The 22,591-nt window shown below is 37.5% G+C and overlaps 2 protein-coding genes across 5 annotated transcripts in view; one reads left to right on the top strand and one right to left on the bottom strand.

Annotated features, from left to right (window-relative positions):
• The window catches only part of LOC145982060 (uncharacterized), a 98,322-nt gene that overhangs the window by 2,901 nt on the left and 72,830 nt on the right, over positions 1–22,591 (top strand). For 2 of the 4 annotated variants that reach the window (XM_083115650.1, XM_083115648.1), the window contains exons 2-6: positions 3,100–3,215; positions 4,718–4,837; positions 8,789–8,912; positions 12,837–12,962; positions 16,428–16,539. In XM_083115650.1, coding sequence (XP_082971776.1) covers positions 3,100–3,215; positions 4,718–4,837; positions 8,789–8,912; positions 12,837–12,962; positions 16,428–16,539 — 598 coding nt within the window. Of the gene's footprint in view, positions 1–3,099; positions 3,216–4,717; positions 4,838–8,788; positions 8,913–12,836; positions 12,963–16,427; positions 16,593–22,591 lie in introns of all 4 variants that reach the window. The other 2 variants (XM_083115649.1, XM_083115651.1) reach the window with 2 other exon arrangements.
• The window catches only part of ChLD3 (Chitin and LDLR binding deacetylase 3), a 58,768-nt gene continuing 52,859 nt past the window's right edge, over positions 16,683–22,591 (bottom strand). The window contains exon 11 of the mRNA XM_083115647.1: positions 16,683–19,141. Within this exon, the coding sequence (XP_082971773.1) occupies positions 18,995–19,141 (147 nt within the window). The 3' untranslated portion in view covers positions 16,683–18,994. The remainder of the gene's footprint in view (positions 19,142–22,591) is intronic.

The raw sequence follows: 22,591 nt of genomic DNA, 5'->3' as shown, positions 1-22,591 counted from the left end.
ATAGATGCCATGAAAACCAAAGTGGAAGAAAGCCTGCTGTTATCTCGTCTCGGTCAGATTGGTCAGAGAACGTTGTCCTTTAATCCACAAGATTGCATACTTTTCGGCAGGGAAGTCTTTGATGACTGTGGACCATTAATTGACAAGAATGATTGAGTAATTATGTTTGTTAAGTAGTTAAAAAATGGTATATTATAAGCTTTCAATTCAATTTTGTTTGAGGGCGATAAAACCATCCCTGGCAGTGATAAAAATAATTTTATTTTGACGGGGATAATTTTTTTGCGAGGCATCCCCCCCTCCCCCCTCCCCCTCTTCGTTAATTCGCACACAGCCTTTATGGCAAGTCGTCTCTTAACTTTTAGTGCCAAATTGTGGACGAGCCACAAGACCACGCCCTTCGAGATATGTCGAGATATACCTAATTATTTATGAACAAACCACATGCTTTGTTTATAGAAATTCCAAAGTCAATCTACTCAATAAAAACGGGCCCCACGCGCACTTTTTGTGATATCTCCTACATCCATTCACAAATCCCCCTTATTTTGCAGGACATAGCAGAAGCAATGCCTGTGAACACGACTAGACCTCAATGGAAGCTCGAGCAAAAAATATGCTGCGTGAAACATTACTACAAGATAGGCTCGTCCAAGAAAATCCAGGAGACTTTCATGCATCAGTTCGAATGTGAGAAGGTCCCCTCCAAAAGCAGAATACAGACCTGGGTGGACCACTTTGAGAAGTATGGGACTGTGGATAACCGCAATGCAGCAAGTGAAAACCGTCCCAGACACTCAGGACGTCCCAGGAAGAGTAAAGTCGAGCTGGTCGAGAACGTGAGAGAGTCAGTTCAGCAAAAAAAGCATATTGAGGTCCTCAAAACCTTCAAGAGTGAGATACAGACCCTCTATCCGTCGCTTATGAGAAAGTTCTGGTTCCAGCAAGATGGAGCAAGCTCTCACACCTCAAACCTGTCCCGAGATTGGCTGAAAGAGAACTTTGGAGGCCGTGTGATCAGTTCAAAGACTGATTTTGAGTGGGCACCTCATAGCCCAGAGCAGCGGCGGCTCGTGACTTTTCACAGATGCGTGATACAGGTAGATGTTGTTTCTTGCATTTACAATAACCCCCCCCCCCCCGCCAACACATACAAATTTACACACTCACTTGGAGCTGCTAGCGTACGCAGGGTTTTTTTTCCGAGGGGTCTGGAATTGTAAATGTCTGTATTACATAGCTGCTTTCTACGTACGGCCGGAATAAAGTATAAAAGATTTTGCAATCACCGATTTAAACAATCATCTTAAGTTATTCAAAGACAAAAATGGTAATCGGAGATCATTTTAAGGGGTGTTTGCATTTAACACTGTTTTTTTTTGTTTCCGAGTTCTTTGCTGCTTTCATCCAAAACTCAAAATTTGGAGATGGGATGTAGCCCCCATCAATTTCCTAGCCGCAACCTCTCGAACGCCACTGCTTGGAACAACAGAGCACAACTGTCCTTTACAATGACTGCTCCATATGCCACGCGCATGTCCATGAACCGCGCGAAAAAAAATCGTGTCTGATTCTGTAAAGCTATCCGCAAACTTTCTTCTTATACTGAGATGACAACACTTACCGTGCTGTGGATCTGTGTAGCACGCTAGCAGACGGATTTCGCGAGCTAATTGGCTCCGACCATACCTCCCCCGTAGAACCGAGGGGCATTCGGCCAGATTCGGCGCGCCGCGAGGTGGTGAAAACGTGCTATGAAGCCAATAGCACGGTATTCGTTGTAGCTTAACAGCGTGCGGAAAATATTATAGCGCGCTGCAAATTTTTGAGCCTCTTAACGTGAGAAGTTTCATTTCACTGCAGTGTTTTATTAAACTTCTTCAATCTATGAAATGTGTCCCTTTCTTTCTTTTCATTTTAGTAAATTGAATAACGTGCTATAGCACGGTAGCACGTATTAAGCAGCCGCCACTGGCCCAGACCTAACCCCCCAGATTTCTTCCTTTGGAGGTATCTCAAGGACCGAGTGTACGCAGGGAGACCCAGGACCATCACTAGACTCAAGGAAACGATCAGGGAGGAGATAAGAGCCATTCCTCGGTCTCTTTGTAAGGACGTCTTGGATAACTTTGTGCTGCGCCTCAAGAAATGCACGGAGCTAAATGGAGGTCATGCACTAGAATGAAGAGGAAAAGGCCAAAGACATTCACGTTTTAATTTGATTTTCTAAACACAATAAACTAGTTATAACTGAAGTTGCATTTAATTCCGACAAGAAATGAAGACATGAAGCCTATCGAAAGATGAGGCCCGTTTTTGGGGCCATACTGTATAAGGGGCAACTGCACGCATGTTCTGCATGGTTGCATACATACAGGATTTAATTCTGCTTTTGGAGTGTTCATAGCGCCGTAACGAGGCGCCAAAGAGAAACATGTTATCAACAAAATTAGTTTTCCTTATTGACCTCTGTACGCTGAGAAAGTTTGTGCTCTGAGACGCTGAATATTTTGTTTATACCATATTTTTCGAGGCAAGATCGAGACTTGCTCTTCGAAGAATATGCACAGATAGGCTAATTGGGACTACAGTGCAATGTGCCTTCACTGGGTATCGAACCCGGGACCCCTTGATTACAAGACGACGACGTTACCACTACGCCATCTTTTTTTTCTTCATAGAAAGCCCCTAATTGGAAGCTTCCCCCATCACACTTCATTCATTCATATCATTTTCACTCAAATTTCTAGTTCAGGACTTTTCAGGACAGACAATCACAAACATCCACGTCCGAGCCGGGAGTCGAACCCGGGACCTCTGGCATTGCAGCGCAGTGTGCTAACCACTCCGCCACAGAGGTCGACTATCGGAACGAGACGGATGTTTATAAATCGAGACGAGACCGAGAACTAGAGATGCATATTTACAACTTCTAACGAGACTAACACTGCCAGGTTTCGTCTCGCCTTGATACTATGCCTACAAAGCTGATGATTCTCCTACTTGCTCTCCTGCCAAATTGTTGAAAAATTCACGGTGAAAACCACATTAATATTTTATAGTGTTGAAAGTAAATCTAATGCTTTCATTTATTTCCAGCAGGAGATGCTTCAGTGAAGACGTGGAGGCTGGAGAAGTACGCACGCTGGGACGATGGGATGTGGCGCCTGTTTGACTTCAGTCGAGGAGAAATGCTCATGAAATTTGACTCAAAGGTAAAGAAAATGCGTTTCATAATTTAACTAAAATACGACGGAGACAATAAAATAACAAAGTGAGTGCACTTTAAGCCAATGAACACCCATTCTTTCAACTTTTCGATTTAAAACATCATTTTCAAGAAAGGTAAGTACAATCGTGTAAAGAAATAGTTCACCCATAAGATTATTGGCGTTAAGGCTATATGGTTTGAGTTGGTGTTTTAAGTCCACTTTGTGCACAATGAGGCTAATCGGGACTGGATCTACAGTTTAAAGTGGGATCCGAACCACTATGTGCCTCAACCAGGTATCGAATCCAGACCCCTTGGTTAAGGCTGTATGGGGGAAGTATTTTTTCCTATGACTGTACAATGATGGACAGTTCCGGATTGTAATGTAAAGTTCCCCGTACATATTATATCCCACCGTGCCATGAAGACACATTTACGGGATGTGGGGGGTAGGGCTCCACACATTCTCGATCTCTGCAAGTTTGGAGGTGATGTGATCAGCACCACGCTTCGGCCGCTTCTACCCCCCCCCCCCCCGGGGTTGCCTCGAAGTACCCATTGATTTGATTAATTTGGGCCGCTTTATGCGGGAACAAGCCCGGAAAAATTCCGATCTCAGATCACCAACTCCGGGAATCGAACCCGGGTCTCCCGTGTGGCAGTCATTGTTTTATACCCCCGTGAAGTTTGATGTCCCTCCCGGAGGAATTCTGCTGGATTCAACGCTGCTCAGAGGTACACTGAGCCCCTTAAACTGGATACTTGTGAGCAAACCTGAAAAGGATGTAGGAGCGACTGGAGCGTGGTGTTGACTACATGACTTTCACAAATGTCCTAAATCGTATCATCACTCATCTTCGCGATTAGCCAAAGTGGCAGAAATGCGAAGTAACATAAGCCAAATCAATTAATAAATTACATCGGCGTAACTTGGCGGGGCAAGGGGGGCGCTTGCCCCCCAAAACTTTTAAGGCTACTAAACTTACAAGTTAACGATACTTTTGTTAACCTCTTGTAACCTGAGTAGCAAAGTATTGTAATGTATTCTTTGTATGAATGTGCAAATGTAAGCTATGCAGAAAGAAAAGTTCTGAACGCTATTTTTATGGGATGGAAAACTTATTAATTCTGCCCCTCCCCAAGTTAAATGCCAAGTTTGAAGCTAAGTCCCAAGTTTATTCTGACCCTCAAAGTTAAGTCCCAAGTTTGATTCTGTTCCCTCAAGTTAAGTCTTAAGTTTGATTCTGCCCCCACCTCAAAGTCAAGTCTCTAGTTTGATTCTGCCCCGCCCCCAAAGTTAAATCCCAAGTTTGATCCCCCCCCCCCAAAGTCATGTCCTAAGTTTGATTCTGCCCTCCCAAAGTTAAGTCCCAAGTTTGGTTCTGTCCCTTCTTCAAAAGTCAAGCCCCAAGTTCAATTTTGTCCCTCCCCCCAAAGTTAGGTCGCACGTTACGCCCATGATCAATTATGTAAGTTACTGAAGCCAAATTATTGTTCTTATTTCAGGCACTGCTGTTGTTGGTTGTTCAGAATGAAGTGGCCTTGGAAAGGGTCAGTCTATCCTCGGGCACTGGGAATCGTGCTTTAGTAAAAGGTTCCAGTCTAATGATTCTTAGCAAAGCTAAGGTAAGGCTTTAGGTGTTATGATAAAACCCTGTTTATATATATATAGTGAACTTGGGGTGGTCTATACTTGCAGAACACCCGTCTACTACAGATACAGATAGCTGAATGTGATGTCCTTTTATTCATGAAATATGACCATGTGGCATATCAGAGCTAGAATTTCATGGGAAACTTGTTGATATGCTTAATTTCAATGCACTTTAGCTCTTAACCTGCTTGAACAACATTTTTTCGTTACGAGATGCTTGATATATGATAATTAGAGCCCGGAAGTTTGGCAAAATGCCTCTTTTTATCTACTGCATATATTGATAAATTTTTTCCGGATATACGTTTCTTATGTTGTTTCGAATGTTTTGGAAGCCTTTTCATTTTGCCTATTTTGCCTATTTGGGACCCCACTGCCTATTTTTAATTATAATGCCTTTTTTTGCCTTTATCAATGAAATTTGACATTTTTTTAAAAAAAAATGTGTATATAAATTATTTTTCTCCCAAAAAACGTTGTTGGCATTTATTGAATAATTTTCGCCTTATTTAAGTAATATTGAACTCACGCATGTTTCAACATTGCTGAAGGAGAAAAGTGTGAGAAAAAAGTATTTCATGCTGAGTCAGGATATTGCCTTTCGGTTAACATTTCTTGTGCATGATTGACTGCTGAAGTAGACAGGTTGATTTCGAACACAAAGAAAATATTTCTGAAATCTCCCTCTCGAACCCGAAAATTTCAGGAAGTTGCGATTGAGCTTAGTTTACCTCAGCAACCAGTCTTGACGAGATAGGGAACCTGGATTATCAGCAGCTATATATTATGCTAACAACCTTCAAAAAATCAGTGAGGTGATCGATGCTCTTCCAGAAAATGAAGCGGCTTCAATTCGTGAAGTGAAAAAACTCCTGTGCTATTCAAGTTTATTTTTGCACATTATAGTGCATTGCCAGAGACAATTACAATTATAGCATCCATGAAAATCTTCGAGGAATCTATGCAGCAGATGATGGAAGTGCCAGGAGAAAAGGGGTGAGCTGTTGCGGAAAAGTGCTAACGGGTAGTGAGTGCAAATGAGGACTTGAAACAATTGAAAACAATTTGTGATATTCTAAAAGGTGAAAATGCTGTTACCAAAATGAGTCCAGCTACATTAGCTTGTTATATGTATGCTCCAATAACTTCTGTCGAAATAGAAAGATCATTTTCTTTTATGAAAAACATTCTCTCTGACAGACGACTATCAATGAATGTTTAGAACTTAAAAAGCACCTTGTAGTTATGTGCAATCAAGACGGAGAAAATTGAAATGCTCTTCCCAATTTAGATTTTAACATTTTGCCAGAAATTATAGATAAGAGTAAGCGACTTCTAAATGTACCTTTTTTTCGGTTTATTTTGCCCTTTTTTTTCATTTTTAGTGCCTATTTACCACATTATAAATGCCTTTTTGCCTGCCTATTTTAACGAAAATAAATGCCTGAACTTCCGGGCTCTAATGATAATGAATATTTCGAAATTTCTTAGTCTGAGTGACGTTTATTGAAATATTTTGAATATTAGTGTTCTTGGGATAATACAGTGCTTCACACGGTTGACTTCTGCGCGAAGCGACGGCCAGCGTGCCGAGGGGTGGGAGCGCGTCAGCCGGCATTTAGACCCACATCTGTATGCTGATGTCCTGAGCTCCTTAATTCAAGTCGTGGGTAAAGCAGGAATATGAATGGTCTGGTCTCTTTATATCTTTCATCAGTGGTCTAATCATGTTAAACAAATTAGGGAGTGCCTTCAGAAATGTAATGAAATAAAAAATTAATTCAAATTGTGTCTTTACAATAACAATGGCTGCATGCTGTACTACGAGCCTTCCTGATATCGTAGTGATGCCATCGCCTTGTAATCAGAAGATGAATCAACTGACATGTCGGGGATCCACCGTCTAATTAACCCCAACAACAAGAGTAAGATTTCATCTCATCCAGGGATGTTTTTATTCATATATTGTTTGTATTGTTGTGTTTTTCTTTAGGGCTGAGCCGATGTATCGGTATCGGAAAGTAGCGGTTGGAATTCATCTATAGTAGAACCAGAAGCAAAACAACCTGCGCAGACCCGCGACTCCTGTGCACCGTACTCCCGCGTGGAGGGGAGGGGGAGAGTGCTTCCTTATGGCCCGAGCTGAACGGAAGAAGGAAAAGCTGCGCGGGGACTTTTCGTCCACGGTTTTTCCTTGTGGTCGCTCTACAACGATACCAGCCGATACTTTCCCGTCATTTTGGTCTTTCACGGGGTCCGCAGAAATGCCGCCCGACACTTGGCCGGTTTTTTATTACATAACATTAATTTTAATATTCTCATCTAATTCTTGAATATTCTAAAGCAAATTTCTTGGGAAATGTATGCAAATAATTGGATAAGAATATTTACATACATGCATTGATCAATATTTTGAACAAATTTCAATTATTGCAATCGCTATCGGTTGTAATCTGTAAGAGTGACGGCATCGGTTGAAAGTGATATCGGCTCAGCCTCGTTATTTGTTGATTAAAGCAGCTTCTCTGCCACTATGGCTAATTGCAACGATAAAAATGAGCAGTGGCGGCGATTACGGAGGCGTGGGGATGCCTCTTTTGCCCCTTTGCCTAAACTTTATCTACCTTACCAAGGAAAAGTATTCTCTCCGTCTCCTTGGTCCTCCAATTTTGGCACCTTGCCCCCCCCCCCCCCCACTGAGGATGAGTGATGATTAGATGAAATTGCTGAACGAACGCACAGGTCTGGACCCGAACCCGGGAACTTCGTGTTCAAGTCGACCACCGTATGTGCTAGGACAGGGACCTGGTAAATAGTCATTATTTTTTAAACAAATATTCTCATACGTAAAGTTGTTCATGAAACAAGTAAATGTTCGTACTTCCAAATACCTGATCATTGACATTACATGAACTATTGTGACATCATGAACATGCAGGGGCGCCGACTTGTCAAAATTATTGCGGGGGGGCTCTGATCACTGAAATAAATTAATGAACGACTCGCTCTCTCCCTTTTTAAAGTTTTGGCCTCAGTGTTTGTTTGTTTGTAATATTTCCGTGTGAAATACTCAGTGTTCGGAATCTCATAAAAGCCCATGAATTCCTGAAAAATATCAAAATTTTTATTCACAGTTCTAATGCAGAATATTAATTGTCCACGGATGGACATGTCACAAGTTTCGTCAACCATAATAGCAAAATATTCCCGACTTTTAATATCTGCTACCACGGAGCGCAAAACAGATCTCCCTAATATATCAATGATCTCGTAGTGAATGTCATGTTAGAGCCATTTGTAGCCCAAACGTCCCATCCACTACCCTAGTTCATGCACATCGTCTTTTGAAACTCTTTTTAGTACAAATGTTAACAATACTCATAATTACATACTTAGTATATAGTAATAAGTCATGTGTTTTGCTGTCTCTGGTCATAGCCCTCCCCTCAAAGTTGATGGTTTAGCGGTCCCAGCCCCCCAAATTGATGGTCTAGAACATTTCAAATGTGTATTTAAAGTTAAGTTCATGTGGCACAATTCAGAGTAAACTTTACAAGAGAAGCAAAATAATACATTAGATCCTCTTAAGCAAAATTATTAAGGGGGCTCTGCCCCAGATCGTTAACATTGGGGGGGGGGCTCGATGCCCCCCCCCCCCAAGCCCCATGGAGTCGGCGCCTACGTCAACATGTGCCCAGCTTATTATGAGGACATACTGAACAATATTGAATGCGTTGTTCTTATTGATTAAAAATGGAATAAAAGCTCGAAGTTATTTTGAAAGTTATACACTGGACCTGTTATAAGGGGAACCCCCGCCCCTACGGTTATTATTGTGCTAATGAATTCTATCCCACTTGAACTTTGAAAAGGATATAAAAATAGGTCCATCGTAACGATTTTTGTAATCTTTCTTCTTTCAGTCTAATTTCCGCAAGTTCCGTGTGAAATTCGCAGCAACTGAAGAGGCATCCGATAATGACAATTGTCGTGATTGTGCTGTTGCGTTGAGGCAGTATTTCATCATCCACGAAAGCACCGACTCAGGTAAATGTATAACATATTCCATACTGGGCATATTTTCTACTGGGCTTCCCCGATGACGAAGTGGTAACGTTGTCGCTTTGTAATCCATGAGGCCGGATTTGATATCTGGTGCAGGCATCTAGTGGTTCCTACTTTAAGTTATATATCTATACCCTGTCCCAGCTAACTGTAGAGCAGGGCCGCGCATATCGGTAGAGGAGGAAGATCGAGTCGTGAAAGCGCAGCGTTGCCAACCGTACGGTCCTGACCGTACATGTACGGACCAGACCTTAGTCCATACTCTAAATGCACGGCTTGTCAAAATTTGCTCTTGCAGTTTTATCCCTAATATTTCCCTAAGAAATTCTTAAACCAATCGTACGGACCTGGAGACAAAAATACGGTCCGTTTGACATGTGCGTTCGGTTTTATCCTTTTCAAAAGTTTGCAACGCTGCATAGCGAAGGAAGAAATTGGGAAAACTCCCGTCGCCCATTACGCAATCCCGTTTCTCTCACTGTTCATTGGTGGAGCCGTCTCGCGTCACTACTTGCACAGAGACTTGTTCTCGTTCGCCTGGTCTACAGTTAGCTGGTACAGATAATAGTCCCGATTAGCCTATTTGTGCATAAAGTGGACTTCAAACAAAAACTCAAATCAAAAGTTTTCTGTTAGTCGCTGACCTTGGGAGCCATTTCTACATGGATGTTGTTAAGGAGAAGCCTGGGAACGCTGGCCCCCAAATTTTTGGCTTAGCGGAATTTTACTTTAAAATTTGGAAGAATAAACAAACCCTCCAAACTATTTTCTTTGGAAAACTTTGCATGTAGATCATATTCGATTTCATCTATTTAGTTACTGCACTTATTGGAATGTAGACTGTTAAATATAATTGTAATAATGATAATTTACTATATATATATAGATATCTATTTTCCATTATTCTGAATTTATCTTAAATACTATGTGAAGGTTATATTCTGAACAATGAATATATGTGTATATGGATGGATATATGTACCTTTCCTGCAGTACTTTACTTATTATCTTGTGTGTATAAATGCGTTTGTGTGTGTTTGTACTCTACACTGTTATATGTTTATTATTTGAATATAATATATGTAAGCTTTCCTGTAATTGGAGATTCTCTCTGTTGGAGGCAAATGAATAAATAAATAAATATATAAGGTACCTGAACCCAATATGGCCTATTTGCTGTTCCCAAGTAGTTAAAGGTTAATTCAACAAATGACGTTAGTATGCCATGTGCAGAGTGGCTCAAAAAGTCACCCGCGTGGTCGGCGGCCATCTTGAATTCAACTTCAGAATTTTAAATGGGAAGGGGGTGATATGATATATCAAATCAGGCTAGAATTTCTCGAGAAATGCAATGGTGAAGGTTTTTTTGACGTATCTTTAACCAGTAAAAAGTTATGACTGAATTCTTGTACCAATTTTCTCCTTTTCGAGGTGTTAGAAAAATGCCTTAAAATTTGTTTACCGCATCGGTAATGCATCGAGATCAAAGTGATGTCTAGGGAGAGATGTTCGCTTTCCATTGCACACGATTTTAATGGGATACATCCACGAAGAGCTGCGCATTATGAACGGTTGTCGCGAACAATTTACAGTGTGACGCTTCCATTGAATGAAAAGTCCTTCACAGTGGCGTCTTTGGGGGTGAGTGCTTCGATGAGTGTCAACTGCCTCAGTTGCGAAGCAAACGCTGTAGGGGTAACATCGCTCTCCCGTTACCACGTTGCTAAGCGTACGTCTATTTCTGTCAGTTGTTTTTATTAGCTTGTTTGCACAATGCTTAGGTGTTTTGTGAATTATTTTTCCGGCTAACAGTATAGTATAGGGGTGACGGATTTCTTCAGATTTACAGGAGAAAGTACTTACGGAAATCATTTTCTGTAGCGTTGTGGAAGTTCGAATGTAGTTTTGATCCATTTTAATGCGAATGCATGTTGTTTTCTGCGAAAATCTCTTTCCGACACGCTGTTTCTGCTGCCGCCATTTGCTTTCTTCACTAGAGCATAATGTTCCGTGTCTTAGATGACCTAAAACCCGTAGTCAGTGTTTCAAACTCGCCTTGTTTTCACTAGAACATGACGTGTCGAGTATTTTTATTGTTTTTAATAAAACAATCTTGCCTAATCTAACCTAACCTTACGGAAAATGGTTTTTGGGGCTAACGTCAATGGTTTGCGAGGTATTAGCATAATTTCAAATCCGGGCATGAAATTAGGTATTTTCCAGTGAACAAGGTTGCAACACTGCATACATCGACAAAACACACACAACGCGCGAAGAACCAGTACACTTTCGCCATAATGTGTGTTACAGAATCAAAATAACAAATAACAGTAAGCAGTGGCGTCGCTAGGCCCTTTTTGGGGGGCTTCAGCCCCCCCAATCCCTCGATAAGCCCCCCCCCCCAACTTTTAGCTATTATTACATACAGTATTTCGAGAAAACATATTTGAACAATTGTTAATGCAGGAACATACCTATAGATACAAAAAATTACCTGAAGAACTTGACATACACCATCACATCCATAGTACATTTAATGAACGCCATTCCCAAAGACATGTTTCCGAACTTATGCAGAATGTTGCAAATTGCAGTGACAATTCCTGTGACATCAGCATCGTGTGAGAGGAGTTTTGCTGTTTGAAGAGAATCAATACATTTTTGCGTAATAGTATGGGCCAAGACAGACTTTCCTCACTTGCAATACTGGCCATAGAAAAGGAAGAGTGTCATGAATTGTGTGTGGATTGTGTTATTGATAATTTTGCAAGAAATTCGAACCGCAGAGTACAGCTGATACATAAACACATAGTTCACCAGCATTAGAAAAACAGGACAAGAATATCCATCTGTTTTCATAAAAATTAATGCACTAAGTCTATGTTAGTTTTAATTCCTTATGCTTGTTATATATTATTGTCTTATTAATCACTTTGCTATTTTCAAACATTAAAAATATTTACAATACTAGTAAGTCATGTATCTGGTTGCAACCCCCCCCCCCCAAAGCAGATGGCCTAGCGACGCCACTGACAGTAAGTACTCGTAAATGTAATAAATATACATTATCTTAGTTAGAAATGCATTATTTCACCTTAGGAAATGTTCCACATTCCAAAATAGTACGTTAGCAATGTAAAAAACTGCAAAATATATGATTTATAGGTGTCACCCCCATAGTACCTTTTTCTGTGCTGGGTGTACTATTGCACAAATTTTATCAGTAATGGTGCTGATCAACTCTCCCTCTCTCTCACGTTTTACAGTATGTTTGTTTTGAAATGAGCATCGAAGACGATGCACGCAGTGGACGCCCCAAAGAGGCTGATACCGACGAAAACATCAAAAAAGTCCACAAAATAATTTTAAATGATCGTAAAGTGAAGTTGATCGATATAGCTGAGACTTTAAAAATATCAAAGGAACGTGTTGGACATATTGTGCATGAATATTTGAACATGCGAAAGCTGTGTGCAAAATGGGTGCCGCGCGTGCTGTTTCATCAAGACAATGCACCGTGTCACAAATCAATGAAAACGATGGCAAAATTATATGAATTAGACTACGAATTGCTTCCCCATCCACCATATTCTCCAGATCTGGCCCCCAGTGACTTTTTCCTGTTTGCAGACCTTAAAAGAATGCTCGCTGGAAAGAAATTTAGCACTGATGAAGAGGTAATCGCCGAAACTGAGGCCTATTTTGAGGCTAAAGAGAAATCGTACTATAAAAATGGCATCGAAAAATTGTATGACTGCTATAATCGTTGTATCGCCCTCGAAGGCAACTATATTGAATAATAAAATCGAATTTTGTCAAAAAAATATTTTTTACTATGTTAGCCTACGAACTTTTCAGCCCACCTGTTAATGTTGTTAATTTTATTGTTACTTTCCACTCACAAAGGTGCATCTAGCCAACCAGAAAGCTCTCTACAGCAGGACATCGCAGATATCCAACCAGACCTGAAAGCCACCATACCGGAATTAGCTAGTCACATCCTGAAGCAGGAAGGAATAGCAGGTGCTGCAGGTAATTGTATTTTCATTATGAAAATTATAAGATTACATAGTACCATATTTCCCCACAGTCATATTGATGGGCCTAAGTTTATATCATTTGGCTGAGTGTTCAACATAAATATGTTATAAAACCAAAAGTTCTAGGTGTGAATCATATGTTGAGGCATGTGTACATTCTTCATGCTTTAGCTTATTTTGTTGTGTATGCTGAGTTCAAGATCTGGACTAGGCCATGAAGAAAGGGAGAAATGCCATGTATAAGTATTTAGAATCAGCCATTTTGCTTGTTCTCATGTCTTCAAGGAAGCAACATAGCCATGCCAATGGTAGCCAGGTTTCAGACTTCTAAGAAATCATGTTGCTGACTCCAGAAACACTATCACATTCTTATTGTAATGAACAATTTTATTTATTATTCCTAAATGGTTATTCTTCTGTATTTTTAGTCTGAGGCTTTGCGGATAGTCTGTCTAGCCTAGAATATATGCTCCTGATATCTAGCTATATCTATGTGTGTATATACATACATACATATAAATTTATTTATTTACAGGCTAATTCTATAATTCCCTTCAGGGTTTTGAACATTTATAGTACAAGAACAATAGCATATACAGCAAAAAGATGCATATCTGTACATAAAGAATCTCTCCAAGTTTGGTGCATACCTTACAGGTGCTCGATATGTGCATCTATCCTGATATCAAGTTCCTACTAGTGGTGGCTGGTGGTCTGGCTCTATGGGTGTGCACCTCAGGCTCGCATCCAGAAGAAGTGTTATCACCCCCTTATATCAGGGTGCGAAATCATTTTAGACTGGTGGGGGGAGAAATATATTAATCTACAAACCCCTCCCTTCTCCCATATACAATATACATATTTATAATGTTATTAAAAGTACAAATAAATTACTAAATTAAAAATATATTATTATTATTATTAATTACAAAATAAAATTGTCATTTTTATTTACATATATATTAGATATTATAAAGTAGCAAACTACTTTACTAACTGGTTAAAGATGTTACTAAATTATGAAATAGTTGAATGTTTTATTATGTGTAAGTTTTTATTTAGTTCTTGCTTTATGTTAATATAAATCAATTGGATTTCATAGTTATTATTATTTTGCATTCTTGTTTCACTTTTGTTGTGCGTATTGATGTAGATTTGTTAATGATCTCTTGAGAGAGAAAAAGCATTGAACACTCACAACTACACTAATTTGTGTATGTTTTCGATGTTATTCTTAGTACAGTATATTTGAAATTAAAAGTAATTGCTTAGTTTTGGTGGGTCAGAAATCCTCCCCGTCCCCCCCCCCACCCCAGGATTTCGCACCCTGTGCTATATTTCTCACCGATTCTTGCTTACTTAACGATGCTGAACATATTGGTAGCTCAATGATAATGAGACTAGTATTTCGTGAAAAATAAAATAAAATATGAATTTTTACAAATTTGGTATACCTTGGTGAAATTTCCGTTGATGACAAGATGTTATTGGATTTCATTTGATTGCCTAACAAAATCACTCACAAGATAGAAATACCAATATATTATATGAACATTTTTGTAGATTTGCAAAATAGTTAGTATAAACTCCCCCCTCCCCTCTCTCTCTCTCTCCTCTTTTAATAGTGAACAACTGGGATAATAACATTTGAATACACCAATCAAAGGAGCTGATCTGATTATCACATACAGATCTAACAGTTGTTTATTTTTCATAACCAACTGACCAAAGCAACAAAATCAAGTGAAATTAAGATAATAATAAATGTAAAATAATAATAATAACAGTTCTCACTCAGTCCACACCAGGCCCGTAGCCAGGAATTCTTTGTAGGGGGGCCAAGTCAATCTTAGAGGGGCAAATTTTTAATATATTGTGTCGCATTGGCAGCTATAGCAGGGTGCACAGAGGCACTTGCCCCCTGCCCCAAAAGAGATACGTAACAGAAAAGGGATTATAGCTTGAAACTACAATGAACAAAAAAAAAAACTTCTAGCAACATCAAATAGCAATATTTCGATAATAACCACATTGCCAGAGAATATAAAGTTTAACATAAATAGGCTAATAGGGACTGTATCTACTTGATATTTACAGGTCGATAATGTTAATAGACAATTAATATGTACCAACAACTTTGGGCCTCTCTGCAGAACTAATTAAGGGAGCCTTTTATAAATCATGCTTCATAATGATTCCCTCTAGTTTCCAGTATGTAAGATTTTTATGCACAAAGGAATCTAATGAGAATCCAACACCATTGTGTTGTGCTATGCAAGAAAAATCGAATTAATTAAATAATAATGGTTACAAATTATCTACACTTTGATGAATTGTGTAAAAATTTGTAATACATCTTCTTGTACTTGCTAAAACATTGAAACATGGGTTCCTTAGTCCACCACAGACTCTATTTCCTTCAAAGGGGAGACTCTTGTGACTACAGACAATGTTTGCCTACTGGTTACGTTAACCGTTTTGCAAAATATTGTTTGAATTGTATTATATTATACTAGTTGAAATACATGTTTTGACACCTGACAGCACTGCTTATGAGTGTCTCTTCATCAATTTCACGTCATCACTCATTGTTGCAACAAAAAAACAAATATCCACTCCCTCTCTCTACCACATGAATCACTATTAACAAAAGGTATACTTGGGAAACAAAAAATTAAGCAGTTACAAGTTCATAGCAACACATCCGAACACATTAGGCACCTTTAATACAAGACTACTCAAAACGTCACAATTGTTCTAGATACTGAAAATTGCGAAATCATTTTCTGAACTCTGAATCTGGAAGGGAATTCCCTTCCCCCCAATCCTAATAGGACATTATACAGAATCCCATACGCCCTAATAAATCACAAAATCAATAAGTGTCTTTGTTGTGTTGCTAGAGTAACGCATGGTATAAATGTAAAGATTAGTGTTCTGTATTTTTCACAGGGGGGGCAAAGTAGCCTTTCAGGGGGACAACTGCCCCCCCTCTAGCTGCAGGTTTGGTCCACACACTGCCCTGCTTTATACTTCTGAATTTTTCTTTCCCTTCCGCCATATCCGTAGCTATTAATGCAGTCGCTGTAAGCTTTGTAGTTTGTTTTATAGAATGTTTATTCCATTGCTTGATTGTACAAAAAAATCAGTAACATTTGATATGAAGTCTATGCTTTAGCTGTGTGTATTTTTCCCCTTCATGATAAATAACCAGAGAAGGGGTTTATATGGAAAATAAAAATAAGATTTTTGAAGCTTACCACAATTCGCAAACAACATTGATTTTAGTATCATGAAAATATGTATTTATATATAATTCTTTTCCCTGATGATGACAAATACTTGGCACTGAAAGAGAGATGAGCTTTTGTCAAATTTGCAATGAAAGTAACAAAGCATGCAACTGATTGCCACAAATAAAAAAAATGTTTAAATTATTGTTTATATTCTGTTTCAGAGGCTCTCCCTCCTGATTTTCCTCTTGAAGATGCTATCAAATCTTGCATCTTGGACCCTAGTTTTCCTCAGTTGGTAAATCGAGTGGAATCCTGTCTAACACGAATGCAACAGTAAGTGTGGTAAATCAAGAGTTGTTGAAAATATAAGGTTACTAGCCAAACAAGTAAGTGTTTTATATGAGTGACTGCTTAATTAGGATAAAATTCAATAAATACTGCACAAAGGGGAAAAATGAAGCACCATTCTGACCACAATATTTTCTTTTATTTAAAACATTACAGATTCAATCCATACAGAGATCAAAATATATTCACTTATTTTATGTCAAATGTTCAGCTAATTTTCAATCACATACCAAAATACCATTAAAGCAATAGAAATACACTGAATGGTTTACCGTTTGCTGATTACTTAAAAATCAGAATCCAAACTTTCTTAATTTTCAAGTTTAGTAAACCTTAGTAGAAGGAACAACTTATTATTATTAATAAATTATAATAACAAACATAATTCTTAATTATACAGAGAAGTACTACTATTCCAGGCACTAATATAATAACTCTATATTGATGGCTTATCTGCCTTTGACCCTATATGTCATATAATATTCTCCTTCAGAAATAAATATTACATAACTCTGGAAGTGAGACATAACTATAGTTGATTTATTTAAAAATTTCAAATGTGCCATTACTTATTTTTAATTTCGTGTATAAAATTTGTATACTAATGCATTTATACAATCACTTGCTTCACATATTGATGTCAAAATGTCATTGTTACTAAAAATAAAGAGCAAAAGAAAAATTAAATCCATGACATCATTATATATAGTAAAGTATATCTGAAGAAATTCAATTAAGTAAATACATATATGAATTTACGGTTTTGTACTTAAACATTAGCTATGTTAATTTGTTCTAAAGCAATGAAGTTCGTTTACACAAATAGTGCTGCAGTAGTGAGTGCAAAGTATTTATTTAAGTCTTACGCACATACATACACAAACAAATAAGAGACATTTATGTTTGTACTGCTTTAATACAATAGTTTTAATATATTCATTTCGAATATTCTTTGGAATATTTTATATCGTTTTTATTTCATGCCAATAAATGGCATTGTTACACTAATATGTGTATATGTTAATAAACCTTTATGATCATTGTAGCTTCTCATGTCTATGTGTGGAAAAATCAATTAAAATTTCATGCTGGGGAAAACTAATAAATCAAATTGCTATCATAATCATAATATGTATATTGTAATTAGTTTAGTTTCAGGAAACTATTGTTGAGTAAATATTTCTCAGTGTAGTACTATTCAAAAAGTTATTACATATTCATTTACAATGCAAAGAAGCATTGACACAAAGAGAAGCTACTTGCTTCAAGTTAAATAATTGCATTATTGCTAACATAAGCAATGTTAAAATGCTTGAAAGTCATGAAAAGAGTTGTTACAATTAAACACACAAAATTCCATATGAAATGAAAAGAAATATTTTCTGAATTATTAATTTTGATTGATGTCTATATTAGGGGTGAGCCGATATGTATGCTGATGTATTGGTATTAGAAAGTATTAGTTGAGATTTATTTATCGATACCGGCCGCTACTTTTCCGGCATTTTGGTATTATAGTAGGACTCCGCAAAAATGCCGTGTGACACTTTCGCGAAGTCTTAATTATCCTGAAAATTATGCAAAATTCGAAGTTTCTTTTTATTCTGCACCAGTTTTGTGTGAAAAGAACTGAATTTTGTAATATCATGACATGTAATTTAATAACCTGATGTAATTCTTGAATATTTTAATGCATGTAATTAGAATGGAAAATTTGCACACAAATTATTAATCAATATTTTCAACAATTTTTGATTATTACAACTTTTAAGTATCGGTATCAGTGGGAAAGGTGAGAGTATTGGTATCAGTATTGGTTCAAAGTGGTATCAGCTCAGCCTTAGTCCCTATGCATCTCTAGTTATGTTTAAAAGATCATTGATAGAGGAAGTGCAGCACACATGAACTGTTTTCTTAATTCACATTTTGAGTAAGTTTATAGTTTTACAAAATCATCACTTTTGTAACAAATAGAAAAGAAAAGAAGATAGATACAAAGTTCTCTGACATAATAATTACTTTCCTATATTCTATAATTCCAGTGATTAAATAATCTGCAGAAAAAAATATCACAGAATGTCACTATTATCGTATATTAAAATAATAGTCATACAATGATTAACAATACATTATAATTCTCATATTATAACAGCTATATACATAATGTGTGTGGTCTGTATATTCTTTCAAAAATTTGGAAGGTACTTATTCTACAAAATTTTATACTTGAAATAGAAATTATCATCAAGAGATAAAATTTAATACTGGAATGTTTGCTCTAACAGTTGATGTCTATGTACAGTCACAGACACTTCTGTGTTGTAATAAACCCATTGACTCAATGGGACCGTTACAACCCAGAAGGGTCCATGACTGTACAAGCTTCTGTCTTGGTGAGCTTTATACACTGGCTTAGAATGTTCAAAAAATAATAATTGACTTAAATGTCAAGACCAAATTCATTTCTTATCCAAGGATACTGCTGTGGACATTCATAACATGTGTAGAGGTAACGATCATTTCGCAGAACTCTGCTGTGTAATTTACATGCCTTGGGAATGTTGCAAGCTTTCTCTTGGGGTTCAAACTGAAAATAAATACATGAATAAATTCAAAATTGGACCACTTCACATACATGAATTAGCATATATCACACGGAGAATATATTATTACTTACTGAAAAGTTATATGAATATTGTCTCAACCAGGGATCAAAACCTGAGATATTGCCCAATGCTCTACACTAAACTACCAAAGTAATCTCTGATCTCCCCACAATGTACACAACTTAGATCACTGTGTGAGTACTCTCTGTGTCCATTCCATCTGTTGGACACCCTTGGGTATGTGATCACTAATGCCATCTCCCTGCAATGGAGGGAACTACGCAAGTAACCAAATGTTGTAAGAACATACTATTGGGACAATGATAATTTTAGCCGAGTTTACAATGTTTCCCCAACATGTGGTTTTTACGTTGGGCCAATGTAATGAAAGCCATATGGTATCATTGTTTTCAAGATACCTTCAAGTGGTAGCACAAAAACTTTCTAGAGTTCACTTAGTTTTCCACTTTTCATGGAACTTAGTCTGCACATAAAACTGTCAATTTTAATTATATAGATCTTGAACCACTATAAGAATGTTTTTGTTCTGCTATAGCCAAAGAGGCAAACAATAAGCAATTCCCAGCACAGAGATATGCCAATAATAATAATAATAATGATAATAATAATAATGAAAATGACATCATTATCAGCCATGGCAGCTGACAAAGGACTCGTGAGTGTCTGCAAGTTATGAGTAGCTTTTACTTTCATTAACAAAATATATGTGTCCAGTATGTGCTGTGACAGAAATATTGAAAAAGAAACACTATTACATGTCACTTGTTTTTACACTCTAGAATTTACAGCATACTATTGAAAGTTGTCTTAACAGGAGAGAGTAGTTTTTAAAATTGATTTTGACTCTTGCATGGTTGGGCAAGCGTTGGCAACAACCAGTGGTGGCACGAGGATTAATCATGAAGGGGTGCGGAATTAAATTTTGGGAGTGTGATGTTGAAAATAAAGAAAGCATGAAATATGCATGCATGTTTTACCACAGGTGTAACCAAAATTTATGTCGGGGGGCAAGTACCAGGATAAACGTAATAATAATAATAATAATAATTACATCATTATTATTATTAGTAGTAGCAGTATCAAAAACGTTATCATCATTGTATATCACACAAAAAGGAGAAGTCAGTGCTAAAGCATTTGTGTTGCAAAACGATTTAAAATATTTTTTCAACACGTTCAATTTCATATTAGCTAATAATTGAAAACAAGCACACAAACTGTATTTTTGAAAGAAAGAAAATGCATGATGAATATAATTCATTTTATACATATGACATGTATAACTTTCATGTACAACATATGTTTTACACATATGCAACATGGACCGACGTAAGAAATAAGAAAATTCATATGCAACATGTTAACACTAAATCGTACACGAATTCAAAGTTTCTTTAATGCATATACATATATAACATATTATTTACATGCATTACATAATCAATTCTTCCGCTTTCTAACAAACCAATAGCAAAAATGATAATAATCTATCAAATGTGCATGCTCCTTTTCATTCTAACAATTGTTCATTCATTTAAGACCAAACTGCTTAGCAGTAACAGTCTGAAGTGCATAGTTGGTCGTACTTCTCTCTCTGGTAATTTACAATGCATTACAGAGAAGAATGATATTGCTCGCTTCGCTCGCAAGAAAATCTTTAGATCCAAATTATTCCAAACTGAAAACAATATTAATTTAATAGGGCACCGCATTCTCTCTTTTATAACATTTTAATTTAGATTTTTTGCAAATAACAAAAAGAACTCACTGAGCTGTAGGCATATATCGATAAATACAAACAGGCCACTTAAAACAAAAGAAGAAACAATTGTTAACAACAATACTGACGAAAGAAAATACAACGGCATCTGATCTTTAAAGAGACTGCCGACAGTACAGGAATATATGTGCCGCTTCCCTTTCAGTGCTTAGCTGTTGTATACAATAACAGCGGTTTCACTACAGTACCTAACACTCAGGCGCTCAATGTGACTACACTGTAAGAGTTAATGTTTTCAACATAGGTTTTGAATAGGGGGTGTTGAAGCGGGTGCGGGAGAAAATGAAGGGGTGTTCAAGCACCCCTTCACACCCCCCTGGTGCCGCCCCTGGCAACAACCGTTGGCCCAACGTAAGACCAACCTTTCCCATGTAAAAACTGCAGTTGGACCAACAGTTGTGGTTACTTGGGACTTCCCCTGAACTAGCTATACAGACCAACAAAGACACCTGGTTGAGACACAATTTTCGCATATTTTTTCTACTAAGTTTCAATTCACAATCAATATCATGGACTGCAATACTGATCAAATACAATGAACACCACAAGCTGTAGGCTGTAAGAAGATTTCTGTCAAGGAACAATATATGAACTGCCATACTAAATATTGGTTCATAGTTGAACCATTGGTCTGTTTAGCTGTGGAACTCAACAATTTATCAATGCTTTTCAACACAACAATAAATTATAAATGGTAATTTGTAATGCTTCATATCAGGCTCTGATAACAGTTTGTAAACATAGTTCATTATGTAGATATTAATCAGCAGTGGTGTAGCATGGGCATTTTGGGTGGGAACGCCAAGTCCGAAGGAAGGGTCAGCCCTTTCTTGCTTAATAATTTACTTATGGTATTATTCGCCACAGGTTTATTTGCCTGAAGTCAGCTGGGTTTTCAATAAAACATCATCCATGCATGTTTTAGCTAGAAAATTAGATGCCTCACTAAGCCACAAATGTTTTCAACTCTGGTGTTTTATACCTTTTTGTTATGCCTTTCTGCATGACGCAAGTCATTTAAAAACCTACCTGAATCACAAACGTCATTGTTGTGGATGATCCAACTACTGATTGATTTGGTTTATTTTACTTCGCTTTTGTACCACTTTTGGTTAATCACGAATATGAATATGAGTGATGATATTGATGAACTTGATGAAGAGACACTCACAAAGAACACCCGTGCTCATCCCGGGATTCAAATCAGGGGCCTCTATCATCTTGGCACGCTGTGCAAAACACTCTGACACAGAGGTGGGTAGATGATTCAACTATAGTACACTCAACTGACTTAACAGTGCCGATTAGTAATTCAGACCACTGTTTATTACATCTTGAGAATGTTGATAAACATTTTAAAATAATTTTATCCAGAGAGCATTCGATGTTAAGAGTTTTCAAATGAATGCTAAACATTTCCATTGACAGATACTAACGAAAAAATAATAAAAAATAATAGTTTTGTGGGTTAAGTGATAGAGCAGCCACAGGCTGAACTTCTACCACAAGGACTTCACCAACTTATTTGACAAAAACTGTGTTGATATTTTAGTTTTTAATGCACATCGCTGTTCGTGCGATAAATTATACAATGCAGTGGCCAATGAAGTGGTATATTTGAGTTTGGTAA

This window comes from Lepisma saccharinum, chromosome 30 (assembly GCF_977018435.1).
Source record: "Lepisma saccharinum chromosome 30, izLepSacc3.1, whole genome shotgun sequence".
Taxonomy (NCBI): Eukaryota; Metazoa; Arthropoda; class Insecta; order Zygentoma; family Lepismatidae; genus Lepisma; species Lepisma saccharinum.
This window is presented reverse-complemented; position numbering and strand designations above follow the sequence as displayed.